This window comes from Macaca thibetana, chromosome 4 (genome assembly GCF_024542745.1).
Source record: "Macaca thibetana thibetana isolate TM-01 chromosome 4, ASM2454274v1, whole genome shotgun sequence".
NCBI classification, from domain to species: Eukaryota; Metazoa; Chordata; class Mammalia; order Primates; family Cercopithecidae; genus Macaca; species Macaca thibetana.
The window spans coordinates 120344476-120363387 of record NC_065581.1 but is presented as its reverse complement, the minus strand read 5'-3'; the positions used below and the strand labels follow the sequence as shown (position 1 = coordinate 120363387).

Below are 18912 nucleotides of genomic sequence, written 5' to 3'. Positions count from 1 at the left end.
TATTAAAATATAATAGTAACTATATAAAATATTTAAATATCTATATGTAAGGTTACTTTTAAAAATGAGACACCTAAATACTTTTCTTTTACAAGCAGACAACAGCATTTGTTTAATTTAAAAATAACCTGCCACTGCACTCCAGCCTGGGCAACAGAGCAAGACTCCGTCTCCAAAAAAAATAAAAATAAAAATAAAAATAAAATAAAAATAACCTGTAACATTTATGTACTTTAGCTTAAAATTGAAACAGTAACTACCCTACTAACAAATAGCAATACATCATATAATAAACTTAAGAGAAAATGTGTAATGAATTCTGGGTCCATTGTATATCTGTATTGTGGTTTTTCACTGCTGACAATAAAATCATTCTGATACATTTTTTAAAATAAACATGCCATTCAAAATCATTTTTCATCATTCACTTCGCATAGTAACAGCAAACCTGAAAGATTGCCTCTTACTGTGTAAATCATAAACATTTATTACTTGTAAGGGAAGCATAGTTGGAAAATGCTTTCTTTGACTATAAGTGGAACTGGATCGGACATATGGACAGGTAGCCATTTTCCTACTGAATCGTACGCAAGGAGCCTTCTTCAGTCTGAATAAATTTCCCATCAAGACCATAATCTTTTTGACTCTCTGAAACTAATTCTATATATGTGTGTGTATGTACACACACACGCACACACACACAGAGCACACTTAACTTGTCTGGCATTTCTTTTTATTTTCTGCTGGTGGTATCACCATCTTTCCAGTTAGCCTCCTAGAAAGCTAAGTCATTGTTGAGTCTTCCACTTTTCACCAAATCCGGTGGTCTACAAATCACTCATAATTATTATTTCTTTTCTTTTTCTTTTTTTTTTTTTGAGATAGAGTCTCACTCTGTCACCTAGGCTGGAGTGTAGTGGCGCGATCTCGGCTCACTGCAACCTCTGCCTCCTAGGTTTAAGCGATTCTCATACCTCAGTGCCCCACGTAGCTGGGACTACAGGCATCTGCCACCACGCCCAGCTAGTTTTCGTATTTTTAGTAGAGATGAGTTTCTCCATGTTGGCAAGGCTGGTCTCGAACTCCTGGCCTCAAGTGATCTGCCTGCCTCAGCCTCCCAAAGTGCTGGGATTACAGACGTAAGCCACTGCACTCAGCCTTACATTTGCTATTTCTGTCTTTGAAGAATTATTCCTTCTGAGTACTGTGTGTGTGTGTATATATATATATATATATATAATGTATACACACACACGTACATATACACACAATATACTCATGTGCACACACATACTGCCATTAATTCCATAATTCCACATTCTCAGGCTTCTGTGTGTAGACTTGGAATAGTTTTAGGCAGAATCTGTTGCTACTTTTGGTAGCATCGGTCCCCTTGCATTGTTCTATCATCTGTGTGCAGCACATAGTATTTGCCCATATATTCTCCCTTGTCCACTTAGTCTACTACTGATCAGTAAATCTTATCATATAATCATATTCATGTTTCTCCCCTGATTATACATCTTTCTTGACTTTCCATTACATACTGAAAAAAAAATCTTGGCCTCCAGCATGACATATTTTATTTTATTTTATTTTATTTTATTTTATTTTCATTTTATTTAATTTTATGTATTATTTTGAGACAGGTTTTGCTCTGTTGTCCAGGCTGGAGTGTAGTGGTGAAATCATGGCCAACTGCACGTCAGTGTCCCAGGATCAAGTGATTCTACCACTTCAGCTTACTGAGTAGCTAAGATTATAGGCTATGTTTTTAAAAAGTTTTCGTAGAGATGGAATCTCATTGTATTGTCTACATTGGTCATGAACTTCTGGGCTCAAGCCATCTTCCCATTTTGGTCTCCAAAAGGGCTGAGATTACAGCCATGAGCCACCATGCCCAGCCTAGCATATTTATTTTAAAAATCTTTGTAGACTGGGCACGATGGCTCATACCTTTAATCACAGCACTTTGGGAGGCCGAGGCTGGTGGATCACAAGGTCAGGGGATGGAGACCAGCCTGGCCAACATGGTGAAACCCTGTCTCTACTAAAATACAAAAAATTAGCCAAGCTTGGTGGTTCATGCCTGTAGTCCCAGCTACTCAGGAGGCTGAGGCAGGGGAATCGCTTGAACCTGGGAGGCAGAGATTGCAGTGAGCCGAGATAACACCCCAGCCTGGTGACACAGCCAAACTCTGTCTCAAAAAAAAAAAAAAAAAAAAAAAAAAACTTTGTAATTGAAGCCCTCCTGATTTTTCAACAAATTTTTTACTACCATTTTTATAGTTCCATAACCAATCTATACTATCTACTTCCTTGAATGATTTTGGAACTGTCTTGTCATGGATGTGCTACCTTCTCTTCTTTCATCTTTTGAAGTTTTTTCAAAAGAACATTTTAAGGCTTGCTTATGTCCTTCATATACAATATTAGAATGGTTAAGAGCCTTAGAGATGAACTAGTCCAAGGCTACTCACTTAATAGATGAGAAAACTGAGGTCCATCAAGGAAAAATGAATTGCTCAGGTCTCAGCCCAGTCCTGTTGGATATCTAACATATGCAGCTTTTATTTGTATTGATTTTCAGATGTTAACATTTTCTTACTTACCCTAAATTCAGGAATCCAGTTTTGATCATTTTACAACCTATGCAATGCCTGTGTATATCAGGTACTCAATAAAAGTTTCATGAAGGGTACATGACTGCCTGAGTAAGTAAGAGGTATAAAGAAATTCATTTATTTATTATTCTGACTTTATATACAACCTGTTACAAGAATGTTTTTATGAGCTACATGTTTAACAATGATTCCTTTCTACCCCACTCTTCCCTCCACCATCACCATATTTAACAACAAGGAAAATGAGCCCAGATATCTCACGTACCCCATAAATATATGTATACTTATTGTGTACCCACAAAAAATTTACAAAAAGGAAACAAGCCCAAACTGTAGAGAATTCTTTGAAAGAGTTGAACTCATCAGTACTTACTTTTCCTCACAATCTTGAGTCTATAAAGAATAACTGTAGATGGGAGAAACTGATATTATCAGCAGTAGAGTAATTGGATTATTGGTTTTTAAGACAAAATGGAAATAAACCCCAACTTTTCTAGAATAAACGCTCAACATTTACGAAATTCCTTTCCTATATCTATCAAGAAACGCCTGCCCCCTCCTGCCACCCTGAGTCCATTCTTCCTGCAGTCTTTGCATCTTACCTCATGCCCCTCCATCTTCTGGGTTGCTCAGGCTAAAATCCATTGGTCACTATTGGCTCCTTTGTCCTTTTGTCACCCAAATCCATTTTATCAGCAAGTCTTGTCATCACTACATTCAAAATGTACCTAGAATATGATCCTTTATCACCACATCTACTATGTTCTCCTGGTCTAAGCCCCTACTACCCCTTGGATGATTGCAGGTTCCTTCAACTCATCTCCCTGCTCTGACTTTGCTCCCTTATTAGAGATTTCCAACACAACAGCCATAAGGAACATTTGAATATATAAGTCATATCATGTGACTCAGAGAAGTCAGATTCTTATAATGGCTCACAGACTCTATGCCAGGGGATGCCATGTTACGTTTCTGACCTGGTCTCTTATTATGGTCCCTTTCATTCCACTTCCTGCAGGTGTAAGCTCCATGAAGACAGAGGGTTATTTTTTCTTTCCACTGCTGTGTTTTGTAATATTTAGAATATTATCTGGAACATGGTAGGTGCTTATTACATAGTGTTTGAATGAATACATACATAAGCTGAGTACTGTCCAAGATAGATAAAGAAGTATAAGACATGTTCCTGAGGTTTCAATTTAGTGGGAGATCAAAACTAGCACAGAGGGTGAGAAGGCAAGCCATGTAAAAGTGTCCATACTCATGCACTCAGTTGTGTCCTGAGGATTCTAAGTGATGTGGGCATTCCAGGAGAGAAGGACTCTGAGGGTCAGAGTGGAGAGGTTGATTTCTGAGCTAGTCTTAGGCGTATGGACAGGTAGGAAGTGATTAAGTTCGAGAAAGATGGGTGGCCATACTGGGGGACAGGATCCTTAGCAGAACAGCTCAGCCATAAGGAAAATGCAGCTGTATTTTGGGGAGTTAGTAGACAGCCTGGCCTGGTTGCCTGTACGGCAGATGGGGATGAGATGCTTGTATGTGCTGAACAGTTCAGACTACAGAGGACCTGGAAAGTCAGGCAGAACACTGTAACTTCATACAACAAGAAAGAAGGTGCTACTACAGTTTTGTTTTTTTAAGCTTGGGGAAAAAAATAAGAAGTTCACTTGTCTCATCTTATCCAATTTAAAATCTACCTTCAGTCGGCTTTTCTTGTCTCCTTGCTTCTCGAGTACTTTGCAAAGTTTATAAAAAGCTACTTTAAAGCAGTACAAACTGTTACATCACTAAAACTCCACATTATTCTCGACTCTCCTCAGTGGTCAGTCATTTAAGGGTTAAAACGATATTGTATAATTTTTAAAAAGTTTCATGAACATTCTAGTTATGGATCATAGTGTTGGTGAGGAAGTCTGTACATTTGGGCATTCATGTTTCAAATCCCTAATAAAATGTCTAGAAAGATACACAGAAAAAAAAAAAAAAAAAAAAGATACTGGCTTTTGAGTTCTTATTTTACTGCGACATTCAGGATGTTTTAAGCCTCATGTTTTTAATACTACATTTGGGGGGCAAGAAAAAAAAGTCATGTCAATTTAACTTTATGTTAGTTTTTTTGTTTATTTGTTTATTATTAGCAATGTTCATACTGCCTCCTTTCCTGACATTATTTTCTATAACACTGGCTGATTTTACCTGTTGTTAAAAATAAGTCAAAGAAAACTATCCATAATAGCTTTTATAGTTTCGTTGTTTACTATGACTTATGCACATCTGCTATTAGAAGCAGCAAGCATTTGAACATTAGTTATCCTGTTTGATGCCGAAGTACTCAATGTTGGAGAGATTAGATCTGGAAGAAATCAAGTGATTTTTTTTGGTTCTATTCAATAAGCATTTTGTGAGTATGTGATGTGTACCATGCTATAAAGACATACCAAGATGGAGTCACCTCTTTTCTTTTAAGTAACTATTCTAGAAAACACTTTCCTCCATGATTTTTATCTCCAACGCCTTTTTTCCTTCCAACTCCTTTAAAATTTTTTTCTATTATTAATTATCTTATAGTGTTGTATGTATTTTTAAGGTATTTAAAAATCACTATTAATTGACCTTTCCACATTAGTTTCCTCCATGCCAATCTTATGCCAGGCCTATTTCAATATATTCTTAATTGGCATTTCTCCACTAACATAAATCCTAAAATGATAAACCTAAAGCACAAACCTGTCATGAGGTTTCCTGGGGACAAAAACTGTCCGTAGTGCATGCCATGGGGTCTGAGCTCCTCCACCTGGCACAGAAGACTGCACAGCATTTTGGCCTCAGCTTTTCCATCCAGCCCCACCTCGTGCCTCTCTTCACTCCACTCTTGAGGTTCATTGGAAGCCAGGCTCCTCACGACGTTCTGCAGGTAGTGGTCTTCCTTGCCTTTGCCCCATTGCCCATCCCGGTCTTCTGCCTGTAGGTCCTCTGACCTGATTTCCAATGCTTGCCTCATTGGCCCGCGCAGCTGCTAGTCATCCTGCCGGCTCTGCTGGGGCTTTGTGTCTTCCTGGACGCTTTCCCTTCCCGAGCTCTCTGCCATGATTCCCTGGCACCCTGTTGTCTCTCTCACTGTGTTTTCCAATGTCTGTGTCTGAAGCTCAGCCCTTTCCTCTTTTTTTAGTGACTACCCTCATTGATGCAGAATCTGAAAGAGTATAAAAAAATGATCTGAGCAGCCAGGATAGAGATTGTGTGGAAAACATAGTGCAGATCCTTTTCTTAGATCATGGGAAAGAAGCCACTGAAGTACTTCTTAGAGGTATTAACTTCTACTGTAGACACTGGTATGAACTTGATGTCCGGTGAGTGATAGGTAAGTAGCAAAATGAAGTGACAGGACAGGGACAAAGATTAATGGTGAGAAATGACTCTAGCAGTCTGACAGCAATAAGGAGAAAGAAATGATAAAAAGATATGCAAGAATCCTAAAATGAAACAAAACCAGGTAGTCTTTGGAACTTTCAACAGTAAAAGAAAACTGAAGCTGTGGATTATGGTGTGCGTATTTCTGAAGACAGAATATAAATCAGTTAAGAGAAGGCATAGGAACTTATATTATATTTTAGTAAATTTTCTTCCAAAATGGTAACCATAGAAAAATAGGGCTAAATGGGCAAAATGTAGCTCTTTGGAAAACTCAACTACTCAAATTTCTGCTTACAAATGGCTACTAAGTAAATATGATTTTTAGCCGAACTAAAATTATCTGAATCCATGTAGAAATTTTGCCAAGTTCACAACTTTGTCAGTAGTCCCTGACTTTTGTTTGAGCAATATGGAAATACTTAATTTCATTTAATTTGTATCATGTCAATGTATACTTTTTCCTTTTAATGCAATTGAACTGTTTTTCATTTGATTTTAATCCCTAGTTTGCATGTGTTAGAAAGTATCACAGTACAACAGTCTCTCATCCTTTGCATTGTTCTTTGTACTTTTCAAGCCACTTTTATATTCATTCTCCTGTCTATCCCAATGAATTGAGCTGATCATACAGTATGATTTAAAAAAATAAATAAAAACACAAAGGTCAAGAAGGTATTATGGTGCTGACCAAAGTCATCCAGCTAATGAAAGGTAGATTCAAGAATAGATCCCTAAGCATCTATGACAATGACTTCCTTAACCTCTGGATTTTGGCTGGCTTTTGACTCATCCCTTCAATTCTATCTCCTCTGTCTGTGTTCACTGACAGCCATCTAGCCCCTAACTTCCTAACTTCTCCTTGATCTCAATGTCTAGAGCCTCTTAACCTTGCATCCATGTTTTCTGGTCTCTCCCTTGTGCTGCCAACCTCCCCTGGCTGTTCTCAGTCCCAGATCAGAATTCCTGTGTGAACTACACTGCTGCACAATGAAGCTGTGCAAGACAACAGCCTTCACCCACCCCTACCCCCAGACCTCCAGAGGGAATCAGGGAATACTTGTGTCTTCTCTTCTGTTCATTACCTTCAGTTCAGTTTAAAAGTCAGATATGCACAGGGGAGTTGGTGCCTTCTGTCGGTCTTCCTCTCTCTGTACCACATACAGATGCAGGCAGGCAGGCATGCATATGCACAGGCACCCACGACCAAACGTATTTTATGATTTAAAGCTATCAATCACTAAATAAAACTTCTAACAATTTTATAGGCTATTTCACCTCTAAATGTGTTTAGAAAATTACGCAATTCATTGTATACATATGTATGGAGAAAATACCTGTCCTCTGCTTTTGATATTTTTAGATTAAAAAAGAGATTGCATTATTTTGTTCATCAGTTTCCTCAGGAATCGTCTTTAAAATTATTACAGTTAAAACATTACTGTCACTACAACTACTATTTTATTTAAGCTGACATTTCCGTTTCAGTCTGGAGCAATCAGTTTTGCTTAATTTAAATATTTTATTACTAATCATAGAAAAACCCAGTTATTACTTAATTTAGTATACTTGTGCATGTATAGTTGAGTATAGTGGGTATAGTTGTGTATGTGTGTATATGCATATGCATATACAACTTTATATAGTTGTGTATGAATGTATATGTGATGAATAGTTAATAATAATTTTTCAGATAAAAAGTACATACGGGTTAAAGTTTTCCTCTTTGGTCCTTTGACAGATGGCTATGTATATTTAGTAGTATTTAATATTTAACTCAGGGTATACTGTTTAATTTTTAAATATTTCCTGATATTTTAGAAAACCAAGTATTAAGAGTATTTTTCTTCTCTGTAAAATCTCACATATTTTGTGATCTAACAAAGAATTGATAAGTGACATATTCAGTCTATTATGTCAGTCCACTTTATGCCAGTATTAGCAAACTTAGGCAAATACAATTTCATAGTTATTAAATGAGTGAAGATTTGAAATTTATATAGTTTAGTAGAAGTTACTTTTATATTCTCCATATAACTTAAGGTTATAACATTATTTTCTTGTATGTAATAAAATGAGTACAAATTTCACATTAGTTAATACAAGTAATTGGGCTAGTAAAACTAATGGGTGTTTTCTCCCGGGGCTTTTGTTTTCCTTATAACAACTTTATTAATTGGAGCCTCACTCATTGTAAATGACAGGCACACAGTTTCCCTAAGTGTAGGCATGAAGGGGAAGGCATCTGCCTCCATAACCGAACCACGGCAGAGACGTAGCTGACCACAGGGACTGGAATACCACCCAGAAGGCTTTTCTCCATGTCTTCCTTTCTGCTTCTCTGTACAGGTTTTGATTTTCTTAGCTTTCCTATAACCGTATAGCTCACAACCTCATACCAGGAAGGGCTCACCCTTCTTTAGATCCAGAATATTCCAGGAGAGGGCTCTGGTTGACTTGGCTTGAGTAACATGGGACTCAGGGTCTGCTAGGATTGGCAGACCCTCTTCATAATATCATGCTAAATGGAGGAAGTATCCAATCCCATAAAAGAAGGGGAAAGTGAAAAATGGTGGTAAATGCAGACATTCCCAACAAGCCAGCATTTCACAGGTGCTGACCATGTGCCACACACTGTGCCAGGAAACTTACCTGCCTTGTTTAATTGCATTCTCATAATAACTTCTTGAGGGTGAATACTTACCACCCATTCTACAGATGAGGAAACTGAGAGTCTGAGAGGCTTAGAGGCATACTGTCTTCTATGTGACAGAGCCAAAATATGAACTAAGGCTTATGTCACAAAACTTGATGCTCTTAAAACTGCCGTAGTGTACTATCTTAAACTACTTCAATAATAGTTAATATTTGTAGATATTCAGTAGAAACAACATTTTATTTTCTATATTCTTCGATTTTAAAATAATTCACACAGTAATTGAACATGTTTATAACTCTTTGCTTTTTTCTTTACTGTTTCTCTTTCTTCACTGAAATACCACACTGCATAATGGAATCATAAACAGTTCACTGATTTCCTAACACCGAGGGAGAAGGTGTCTAGGCAATATTAGACTTTGTCTTTTTAATTTTCATATAAAAACTTGAAGTGTAAGTAATTGCTTTCAGGCCTATAGACGACGACAATAATTTCGTTAGCTTCTCAAGTCCAATTTAGATTCATAAAGTTGTAATGCATGAAAAAGCACAGAAAAATATAATGTTACTTTCTTTTCCAGTGTTCTTAACTACAGAGGAGTAATGTGATTTTTCACAAATTAAAGTTCTATAATATCTGTATGAATATAATGCGTCTAGTCTTCAACTTTTCTAAAACATAACGAGCCAGCTGAGTAAGCCCATCGATTGGGTAAAAATTTGGAAAATGTTTTTCATGCTAACTCCTACCGTAGTAATAAAATCTCATTTAAATAAACAACAGTCCTCATGAAGAATTATATGATAAAGGTAGCAATAAAATCTCATTTAAATAAACAACAGTTTTCATGAAGAATTATATGATAAAGGTTTGTTTGGTGGACATAGCATTTTCAATTAATTGTTTACCATCTGTTATGTTCTCTAATCAGTGTTACAGCCATTCATAAATCACATTTGCCTCATAAAAAGATGGCAATAGTTTACACATGTGTATTTTATTATAATCAGCATCTGGGACATTACTTTCTGATTTAAACATAAAGGACAGGAGGATACAAGGCTCTTTTAGTGTGGTATAATATACTTATTTTTTGTGATTGTTGTTGTTCTTAGTAGAAAGCTGGAATCTTCCAAGAATTGGAGGTTTTGTCATTTTTTAAGAAGTATAATCCTAGCAAAGGCATCAACTCTCCTCTTCAATTAAGCTCATCACTTATTTTGGCAGTACATAAACATAAGCCATATTTAACTTATTAGAATGGCAGAGCATGGATAGAAAGCTCCAGACTTCTTTGTAGCTCGATCAATCACTAGGGGCTGTGTTTAGCTGGCAAGCAGCCTTGGGAGAGATGGGCAGTTGTGTGGCAAGAAATAAAAGACTTTGAATCTAAATCTCCTGTCCTTTGATTCTTGAAGGAGAAAGGGGAGAATTTTCTTTTTTATTTTCTTTTTCTAGTTAAAGATATTGTACAGAGATTGATTTGTGCATTTAACAAGTACGTTTTGAGTGCCTACCATTTGCAAGGGAGTGTTCTAGATACTCGGGATACAGTAGTGGGCAAAACAGATGTATTTTTCCTTCTGAAACATTCTCAGCTTTTCCTTTTTCCTTTTGTTGCCACCCGCCTGCCCCCAGTGACCCATCTGTTGACGTCCAGCCCAAATGAATTAATTTGAATAAATCGCAAAACTGCCACTACTTGGAGAAAATTCAGGGATTATTCCTGAATGAAGAAAATGGAAAGATCTCAGGTTGCTTAGTGAGGCTGTGATTGTCTGTTCCAGGGACTCTTTGATCTTCTTGCTTCTTTCCTTGGAGTTGTGTCTGTCTAGTGGTTGGGCCCTGTTTCTTCCTCCACTCAATGCTGGGCTTACTTACTTTGGCCATTTCACAGGGAGAGTAAACCTTGAATATATTTGGACTCCAATTCTGCCTCTATTGACTTCAGGTCAGTGGTGCCATGTAGCTCCCTCCACAGTGTGTTTTGTATTCTGAGTTCCCCTCCATTTGTGTCCCCTCTCTTAATAACTTGCATTTAATATTTGTGGAAGGTAGTCCCTAAGTCTATTTACTTTTGAGGTCTTGATGTTCTCTAAATATATCTATGTTCTTTTTTCTTTAAAAAAAAGAATTTGAGAAGTCCACTGGCAGCATGGATGACTCCATGCCGTCTTTATCATATCCATATTGAAAGATTTAGGCTGCATATTAACAGGTGAATCTGCTCTGAGTAGCCTCTTGTTATTCTCATCCTTATAATTTATTAGATTGACATAATTAGAAGCACTAATCAGCCATGGCACTTGATGATGTACTTGTAATCTGGCTCATAATGAGTGGCTGTCATCAGTTATTGTACAGAGTAGGAAATGGTCAGGGCCCTCTCAAACACTGATTGAACATTTCAGAGTTACTAAATGGATCTTAATCACTTAATCAGAAAATTAGGAAATAATGTATTTCCCAATATTTTCATCAGAAACATCTTTTGGTCATGAGAAAAGAGAGAGAGAAATAGGAGGGGGGGTAAAGAGAGAGAGAGATTGAGAGAGAGCAAGTCAAGTCTTTTCCCTTGAGTTCTTATTGGCTAATCAACCTGGTTTGCTTACATGAAAATCTCTACAGATATCTAAACCTCCCAGAGCTAGTTATAAAATATTAAAAAGGAATGGAAGAGTAACCTTCCTCAAGAGCCTACTGTGTGCCACACATGTGCCAGTACTTTTCTATGTATTAATTGAGGTTGAAAGAGACAAGGAATATATCTAGGATTATGTAACTAGTTAGTATTAGAACTGGCATACAATCTCCTAATCTTTTCTTCTATCAAATTGTCCAGCAGTAAAAATGCCAGTTGTGAATTTTTTTCTTTGCTTGATTGTTTTAATATTTCCTTTTCATCTTTTGGTAGAATAAAACAATATGATTTTAGATACATGCAAAAAAGCAAATAGTATAAATAAGGTATTTGGAATTACCATACTTGAAATGACTTTGTAAGGTTGATCCTTCTATTTCATGATAGTTTTTTATAAGTGTTTTACACAGATGTGAGAAAGAGGAAGAAAAATGACGTGAAAATATGTCCACTTAAAAGTGTAAAATTGAATGTTCTCAATAAAAAGGAGCGCTAAAAATTCTATTCAGTCCAATTCATTTAAGCAATTATATACTGAGGACACACCAGTCTCTAGACTGGCTACTGTAAAATCAATATGAAAAGAAAGAAAACATTCATGACATTGGGCTTTAAAACCTAAGAGTAGAAAAGCCACAATGGAGATTATAAATGTTGATATCATAATTGAGAAAAAAAATACAATACATATGGGAAATGTTTATTAAACAATAACATGGGCTAATTCTAATAAATTTCTATCATTATTTCATGGGAGAAACATAGTTTCATTTTTAAAATTTAAAAGATAGCTTTACATGAGCACTCAAAGGAAGGTTTTTTTTTCCCCTCTACTATTAAGATTTCTTTGAGATGTACAGAGGCTACACCTTCTTAAATAATTGAATTGAGGTAAAATAGACTCTTGAAATATTTTTCTAGCATGAGAAAATAGGGTTTGCACTTGATAAAACTGGGCTTGGGCAGGTCAAGTAACTGGCCTAGGAGCAATGGGCAAAATGGGAGCAGGACTGATTCCAAATCCTAGTCTCTGTTCATGGTCCAGCTTTGGTTTTTCACCTGCATTCTAGTGACGTATATTATAGTCTTTTTCCTCATGGTATAAAGGAGAGTGTGGCATAAATGCTGTGCCACTAATTTGCATATTTGAAGAAGTAAAGGTAGTTGGATGACAGAAAACATCAGGATTAATCTTTCCTTTTTCCTCTCTTCCTTTGTCTTCTTCCTGTTTCTTCTTTCTAAAAGATAATTATCTGTGCTCCCTTAAATAGATTTGTAATGCAATAAATAAATTGACGTTTAAAATTATAAAATATGAATATAAAATAACTATAATGTTCATATTGTATAAATATATAATAAATATAAAAGTTTAAGTAAGAGGCCAGGTGCAGTGGCTTATGCCTGTAATCGTAGACCTTTTTGGAGACTGAGGTGGGAGGATCACATGAGGCCAGAAGTTTGAGACCAGCCTGGGTAACATAGTGAGATCTCATCCCTAAAAAAAAAAAAAAAAAAAAATTAGCTGGCCACTGTGGCACGTAACTGTGATCCCAGCTACTCAGAAAGCTGAGGTGGGAAGATCACTTGATCCAAGGAGTTTGATGCTGTGAGCCATGCTCATGTTACTGCACTTCAACTGGGGCAACAGAGCAAGACCGTGACTAAAGAAAAATGGTGGCCGGGCGCGGTGGCTCAAGCCTGTAATCCCAGCACTTTGGGAGGCCGAGACGGGCGGATCACGAGGTCAGGAGATCGAAACCATCCTGGTTAACACGGTGAAACCCCGTCTCTATTAAGAAATACAAAAAACTAGCCGGGCGAGGTGGCGGGCGCCTGTAGTCCCAGCTACTCGGGAGGCTGAGGCCGGAGAATGGCGTGAACCCGGGAGGCGGAGCTTGCAGTGAGCTGAGATCCGGCCACTGCACTCCAGCCTGGGCGACAGAGCGAGACTCCGTCTCAAAAAAAAAAAAAAAAAAAAAAAAAAATGGTGTGTGTGTGTGTGTGTATATATATATATAATTATATATAATATATACATAATTTTACTTATGTATATTATACATAAATATATATATTTTCTTCTACGTAGCTGAGGGTATATGTATGTAATAAAAATTAAAATATAATTCTACCCTCAAATTTTGGCCAGTTCAATGGGAAGACCTGAAGGGAGGAGAATGGAGAGTGACAGGGTACACACACACACACACACACACACACACACACACATACACACACACACACACACTTTAGAGAGTAGGAAAGTGACATAGGAAAAAAAAGTCTTCTGGTCTCAGAATTGCTAGCAAATTTATTTGGTTTTCTCCTGCTGTTTCCTCTGTCTCTAGCATTAGCCTCTATTACACCTTTCTCAATGCAAATTAGATTACCCTCTTATCACTGAGCTTCATTTGCTCACAGTCCCTCCAGTATTTAGGGACTGTGCTCTGTGTGGGGTTGACCCAGGAACCCAATGGAGTGAAAATGTCCGATGAGCTTCAGCTACATGGTCCAGAGAAATCAATTTACGTGCCAATAGGCTAGCTGCATTCCATCCTGATAACCTGTTAGAACCACCTGGGGAGCTTTGGTATCTATCCATGGCAGACCTTACGCTGACCAAATCATTATCTTTTGGGGGAGGGCCCCTGGATTATTAGCCTTAAAAACTCACTCAATCCCTCACTGTGAGGGTCGTTTCTAATATGACACCAGGGTTCTTCACTGGTGGAGAAGATTCTCTACTCGTGTAGGTGGGCTTTAGCATTTACCACAGAATACTTATTCAGAAATTCTCAAGTAGCATTTGTCCTATGATTTTCAAATGAGAGGACTTTATTTTTTTAAGAATGCAATCATTTCCTTTTTTTTTTTTTCATTTTTTTTCTGCTTTTTGGATGTTTGAATTTATTTATTTATTTATTTATTTATTTATTTATTTTACCCTAAATAGTCATACCTTCATATTTCACATGTTGCTTCTTCTTATGTGTCTCACAGACTTCTAGAACGTTTTTGTTTTGTTTTTTACTTTGCTCTGTGCTTGGCTTAAAGTATGCATTCAGCTGAGATTGTTGCTGCATTGGGAATCTCTTATTTTGACTCAAAAGTGATTCGTTAATGTTTCCTTTCTGGCAGACAGATGGTGATTGAACATAGAACTTTTCTTTTCTTCTGAGTAGCTACTTGAGTGGGGATTATGTAAGAAATACTGCACAAGGACTGCTCAATCAATAGATTTTTACATTAAGGAAAGACAAAAATGTCAGAGGCACTAGATGATGTTTTCTCACAAGACAAAGAACCCATGGGCCTCCCTGTGCCAGGTTATTTAATGTCTGACAGAATGAGTTTTTACTTTATCTGAGGAAAATTACCATAATTAAGTTGTCCGTTCTGAAATGAGTATTTTTTTTTTTACAGTAGTCCATGCTTAAGATATATTTTTGAAAAAGCCCAAGTAACTTATTAACAAACACAGGTGTTTAATCATAAAAGTTACCACCTCATGAGACTAAGAATGATTTTTTTCATCTTAGGTATAGCATTTTATATTTATATAAAATGTATGCAATGTAAGTATTATATATCATTTTTTAGATATCTTTTTTTTTTTTTCTGAGATGGAGTTTTGCTCTTGTTGCCCAGGCTGGAGTACAGTGGCACAATATCAGCTCATTGCAACCTCTGCCTCCCAGGGTCAAGCGATTCTCCTGCCTCAGCCTCCTGAGTAGCTGGGACTACAGGCGTGCGCCACCATACCCAGCTAATTTATTTTTATTTTTAATAGAGACGGGGTTTCCATCATGTTGGCCAGGCTGGTCTCAAACTCCTGACCTCAGGTAATCCACCCGCCTTGACCTCCTGCCAAAGTTCAGGGATTACAGGTGTGAGCCACTGTGCTTGGCCTAGATATCTTGCAGGTATAAAGATTTAAATAAAGTTTGCCTTTCTAATGATACACCGGCCTTCAGAGAGTTTCCTTCTCAGAAGCCTTTGCAATCCTGACATGTTGCATGTTTTAGGGCTTTTCTCTGGGCTCCTTGATGGTTACTTGAACCTGTTTCTCTAATTCACTTATTTTTTTTATTTTTTATTTATTTTTATTTTTTTTGAGACAGAGTCTCAACTCTGTCACCCAGGCTGGAGTGCAATGGCACTGTGTCCACTCACTGCAACCTCCATCTCCTGGATTCAAGCAATTCTCCTGGCCCAGCCTCCTGAGTAGCTGGGATTACAGGCACCCACCACCACGCCTGGCTAATTTTTATATTTTTAGTAGAGACGGGATTTCGTCATGTTGGCCAGGCTGGTCAACTCCTGGCCTCAGGTGATCCACCAACCTCAGCCTCCCAAAGTGCTGGGATTACAGGCATGAGTCGCCACACCTGGCCTCTAATTCACTTATTTTCTTTATTTATCTTGTACTGGTATGTTCAGCCTATCTATCGATTGTGATGTTTTCTCTTCTTTCCTTCAATTCAGCTGCCAAGAGATTTTTGAAGTTTCCCTGTAGACTTCCACCACTTAAGCGGCACAACTCGTGGTTCTGTGGTTGCTAAATATCAATGTCTAGATTTTTTTGGAAATTTAGAGAGACAAACATATGTGTTCCACCACCCTTGACTTGGCTTTTATGTAATATTTAAATAAAGTCAGGCAGAACAATTTACACTGAGGATGAAAGTTACGGTTTAGGAGAGCTCGCTTCTGTGCATTTTATGATGAAGTTCATCTTATGATGATCATTTTCCAAGTGATTTGGAACATTTTGAGGTGAAGTGGAAATTGCTAATGTGCTGTGTACTGAAAGATGAGATGTTATCACAAAGAAGAATGTGTTTTCTGTCTCAAATTAATGTACAGTTTATGTCGATTGCACTGCCTCTTTATTTGCAGCGGACGGTTAGATACCACCATCAGACCAGCTAGATAGGAAAGGAGGTATTTTAAGGTGTAGAAGATAGTGAAGTCCCAGGAGTGTGGAACTGTGCTGGAGACCTTTCTAAGCTGTCTTGAGAATTTCCCCTCAGTGTTGACCGCGTTTCTCTGCCCTTGCTTTACCAGCTCCCCATCTCTTATATTTCTGACCCTTGGCTTTGAACTTGACTTTGATTTCTGTCTGTATCCTTTGCTTCTCCTCTGGACGGTTCCAGCCCACATCCTGTGGCCTGTCCATGTGTTATGCCTGCTATTTTTATCTGAAAAAAGTTTATTTCAGGCATTGTGGAAGCCCCCTTGTTCTGTTACATACTTAGGGTGGTCCTTGAAATCTTGCTATCTTCCTGCTAAAATGTTTGTGGGCTGCAGATGATGCCCTTTATTAAAAAGAAACTGCCAAGCAGCCTTAGAGATGACCACTATCTAAGGTACGTTATTTGTCTTCAGTTATTTATTTTTAGAAACAAAATAAATTAATCTTATTTTCTGAGAGTTTTTGCTTATAATTTATAGTCATTCTTCATTAATTATACTTACCATTTATCTTGAGAATACTAAAATTAAAAAGTGTCTTTGGATTTTGTGTAACTAAATTTATGATAAAGAAAAATTGGTTTATTTCTTGTGTTATCTTCTTAGATTTCAGTGGCTTTACAAATACGTTAAAATTCAAAAATCAGGTCAATTTACTAATCTCAGTAACTATTTTATTCTCCTTTTGAGTGTATGATTAGGTGTAGTAGAGAATTCATGGATGAAGTATGGAGAATTTTTTTCTTAACCTGGACAATTTTTATCCTAGATTAATTTTTTCTTACTTTTTCTCTGTATACCTCAGTAGCTATGGTAACACTCACGCTTGGCTATTAAGAATATACAATCAGACATCCAAATTATTCTTTTTCTTTTTTTTAATCACAGAATTGACTCCTGAGGAGAAAGCCCAAAAGATTGCCAAAGCCATGCGCAAACAGTCTTCTGAAGTCAAAGAAAAATGGGAAAGTCTAAATGCTGTAACTAGCAATTGGCAAAAGCAAGTGGACAAGGCATTGGAGAAACTCAGAGACCTGCAGGGAGCTATGGACGACCTGGACGCTGACATGAAGGAGGCAGAGTCCGTGCGCAATGGCTGGAAGCCCGTGGGAGACTTACTCATTGACTCGCTGCAGGATCACATTGAAAAAATCATGGTCAGCATCATTGTCTTTGAAAGATTTTTAAGAAATGTTTTCTTGTTAAATATAACATAAATGAAGAGAGCCGCACATATAAATTGTTATAAGGGATTGTTACAAAGCCAACACTGCTGCAGCCTCACCCATCAGGAGTCAGGACAGATGCCTTCCATATGACCCTCACCATTGGAACCTCCTGCCCCGAAATAACAACTAATGCAACTTTTATGATAATTTACATTTATTTTTATTTTTTATCCAACTCTGCATCTCTAGAAAATATAGATTAGGTTTCCCTATTTTTAAAAAATATTTTTAATCTCCAGATTTCCCCTCTCTTCCTTTTTTCTTTTCTTTTCAGTTTATTTGTTAAAGACACTGCATTGTTTGTTTTGTATTGATTCCCAGAGCCTGGATTTTGCAGAGTTGTGTCCATATGGTATAGTCTCCAGGTTCCTCTCTACTCTATATCTCTTGTAAATTGGTGGTTGGAGATAGAAATTTAATCAAAAGCACACTCTTTTACTGGGAACTCTCATCTATAAATTGCATCTTTTTGTATATTAATGAAGAATTAGTTTAGCTATAAATTCTGTTTGTAGTCAGGAATTGACCAAAGCTATGGATGTTAGACCTATGGTTACCTCCCCTTTGGTCTCCATATTCTAGAACAGCTTCAGAAAAAAAAGTTAATAAAATTTAGATAATAAGAGATATAAGAGATGATTTAAAGTGTACACCAAATCTCATTGACAGTGTAGTCAGATAAAAATAAGTACTGAATTTTGCTAAATATTATTAAATATGTCAAAGCAACTGGAAAACAAAATCCTTGGGGATAATCAGATTATGTCAACTCCCTGAAATTATCGTTAATCATTCTTACTTACAGAGTACACACCTTCTGGCAGGAGAAGGGCTTAGGAGTCACACCTGCCAACAGACTGCCAGTTAGCACCTTTGATACTAGCAGATGTTCTGTTTTTATGGCAAGGAAGGCCACATAGTCTCTTATTCTGTTATAGGAAAGTGCAGTCATAACATGATAAATTGGTTCTTTATACTAGAACACACAGCAGTTCTGAAACCATTTTAAAACTTGCTTTATCTCAAGCCCCTTAATTTGGAAGCTCTTCAAAAACAAAAGATAAACTTTCTTGATACAAAGACTCCTCATTGCCATATAACACCTGACCATAAAATGAAAAACGAAAACCAAAGACCTTGTTTGTCAAAGCTTTTAAAATGTTTTAACCTGTGGCTTATATAGAGAAACATTATTTTTGGAGAGGAAAAATTTAAATTTCTTTTTTGTTCCAAAAGATTTTTAAAGCCTGTCTTGAAGTTATATTCTATTGTTTTAAAGTTTACTATCTTTTGAAATAAAATAGGCTATTATTTGAAATTATATGCATCTCAAAACATTTTCTAGCATTTCATTTTTAATCTTTAATAGAT

The 18912-nt window shown here is 37.0% G+C and overlaps 1 protein-coding gene across 10 annotated transcripts in view; it reads left to right on the top strand.

The window, feature by feature from the left end:
• The window catches only part of UTRN (utrophin), a 576638-nt gene that overhangs the window by 447724 nt on the left and 110002 nt on the right, over positions 1–18912 (top strand). For all 10 annotated transcript variants that reach the window (XM_050787306.1, XM_050787309.1, XM_050787310.1 and 7 more), the window contains one exon: positions 17201–17469. In XM_050787306.1, coding sequence (XP_050643263.1) covers positions 17201–17469 — 269 coding nt within the window. The remainder of the gene's footprint in view (positions 1–17200; positions 17470–18912) is intronic.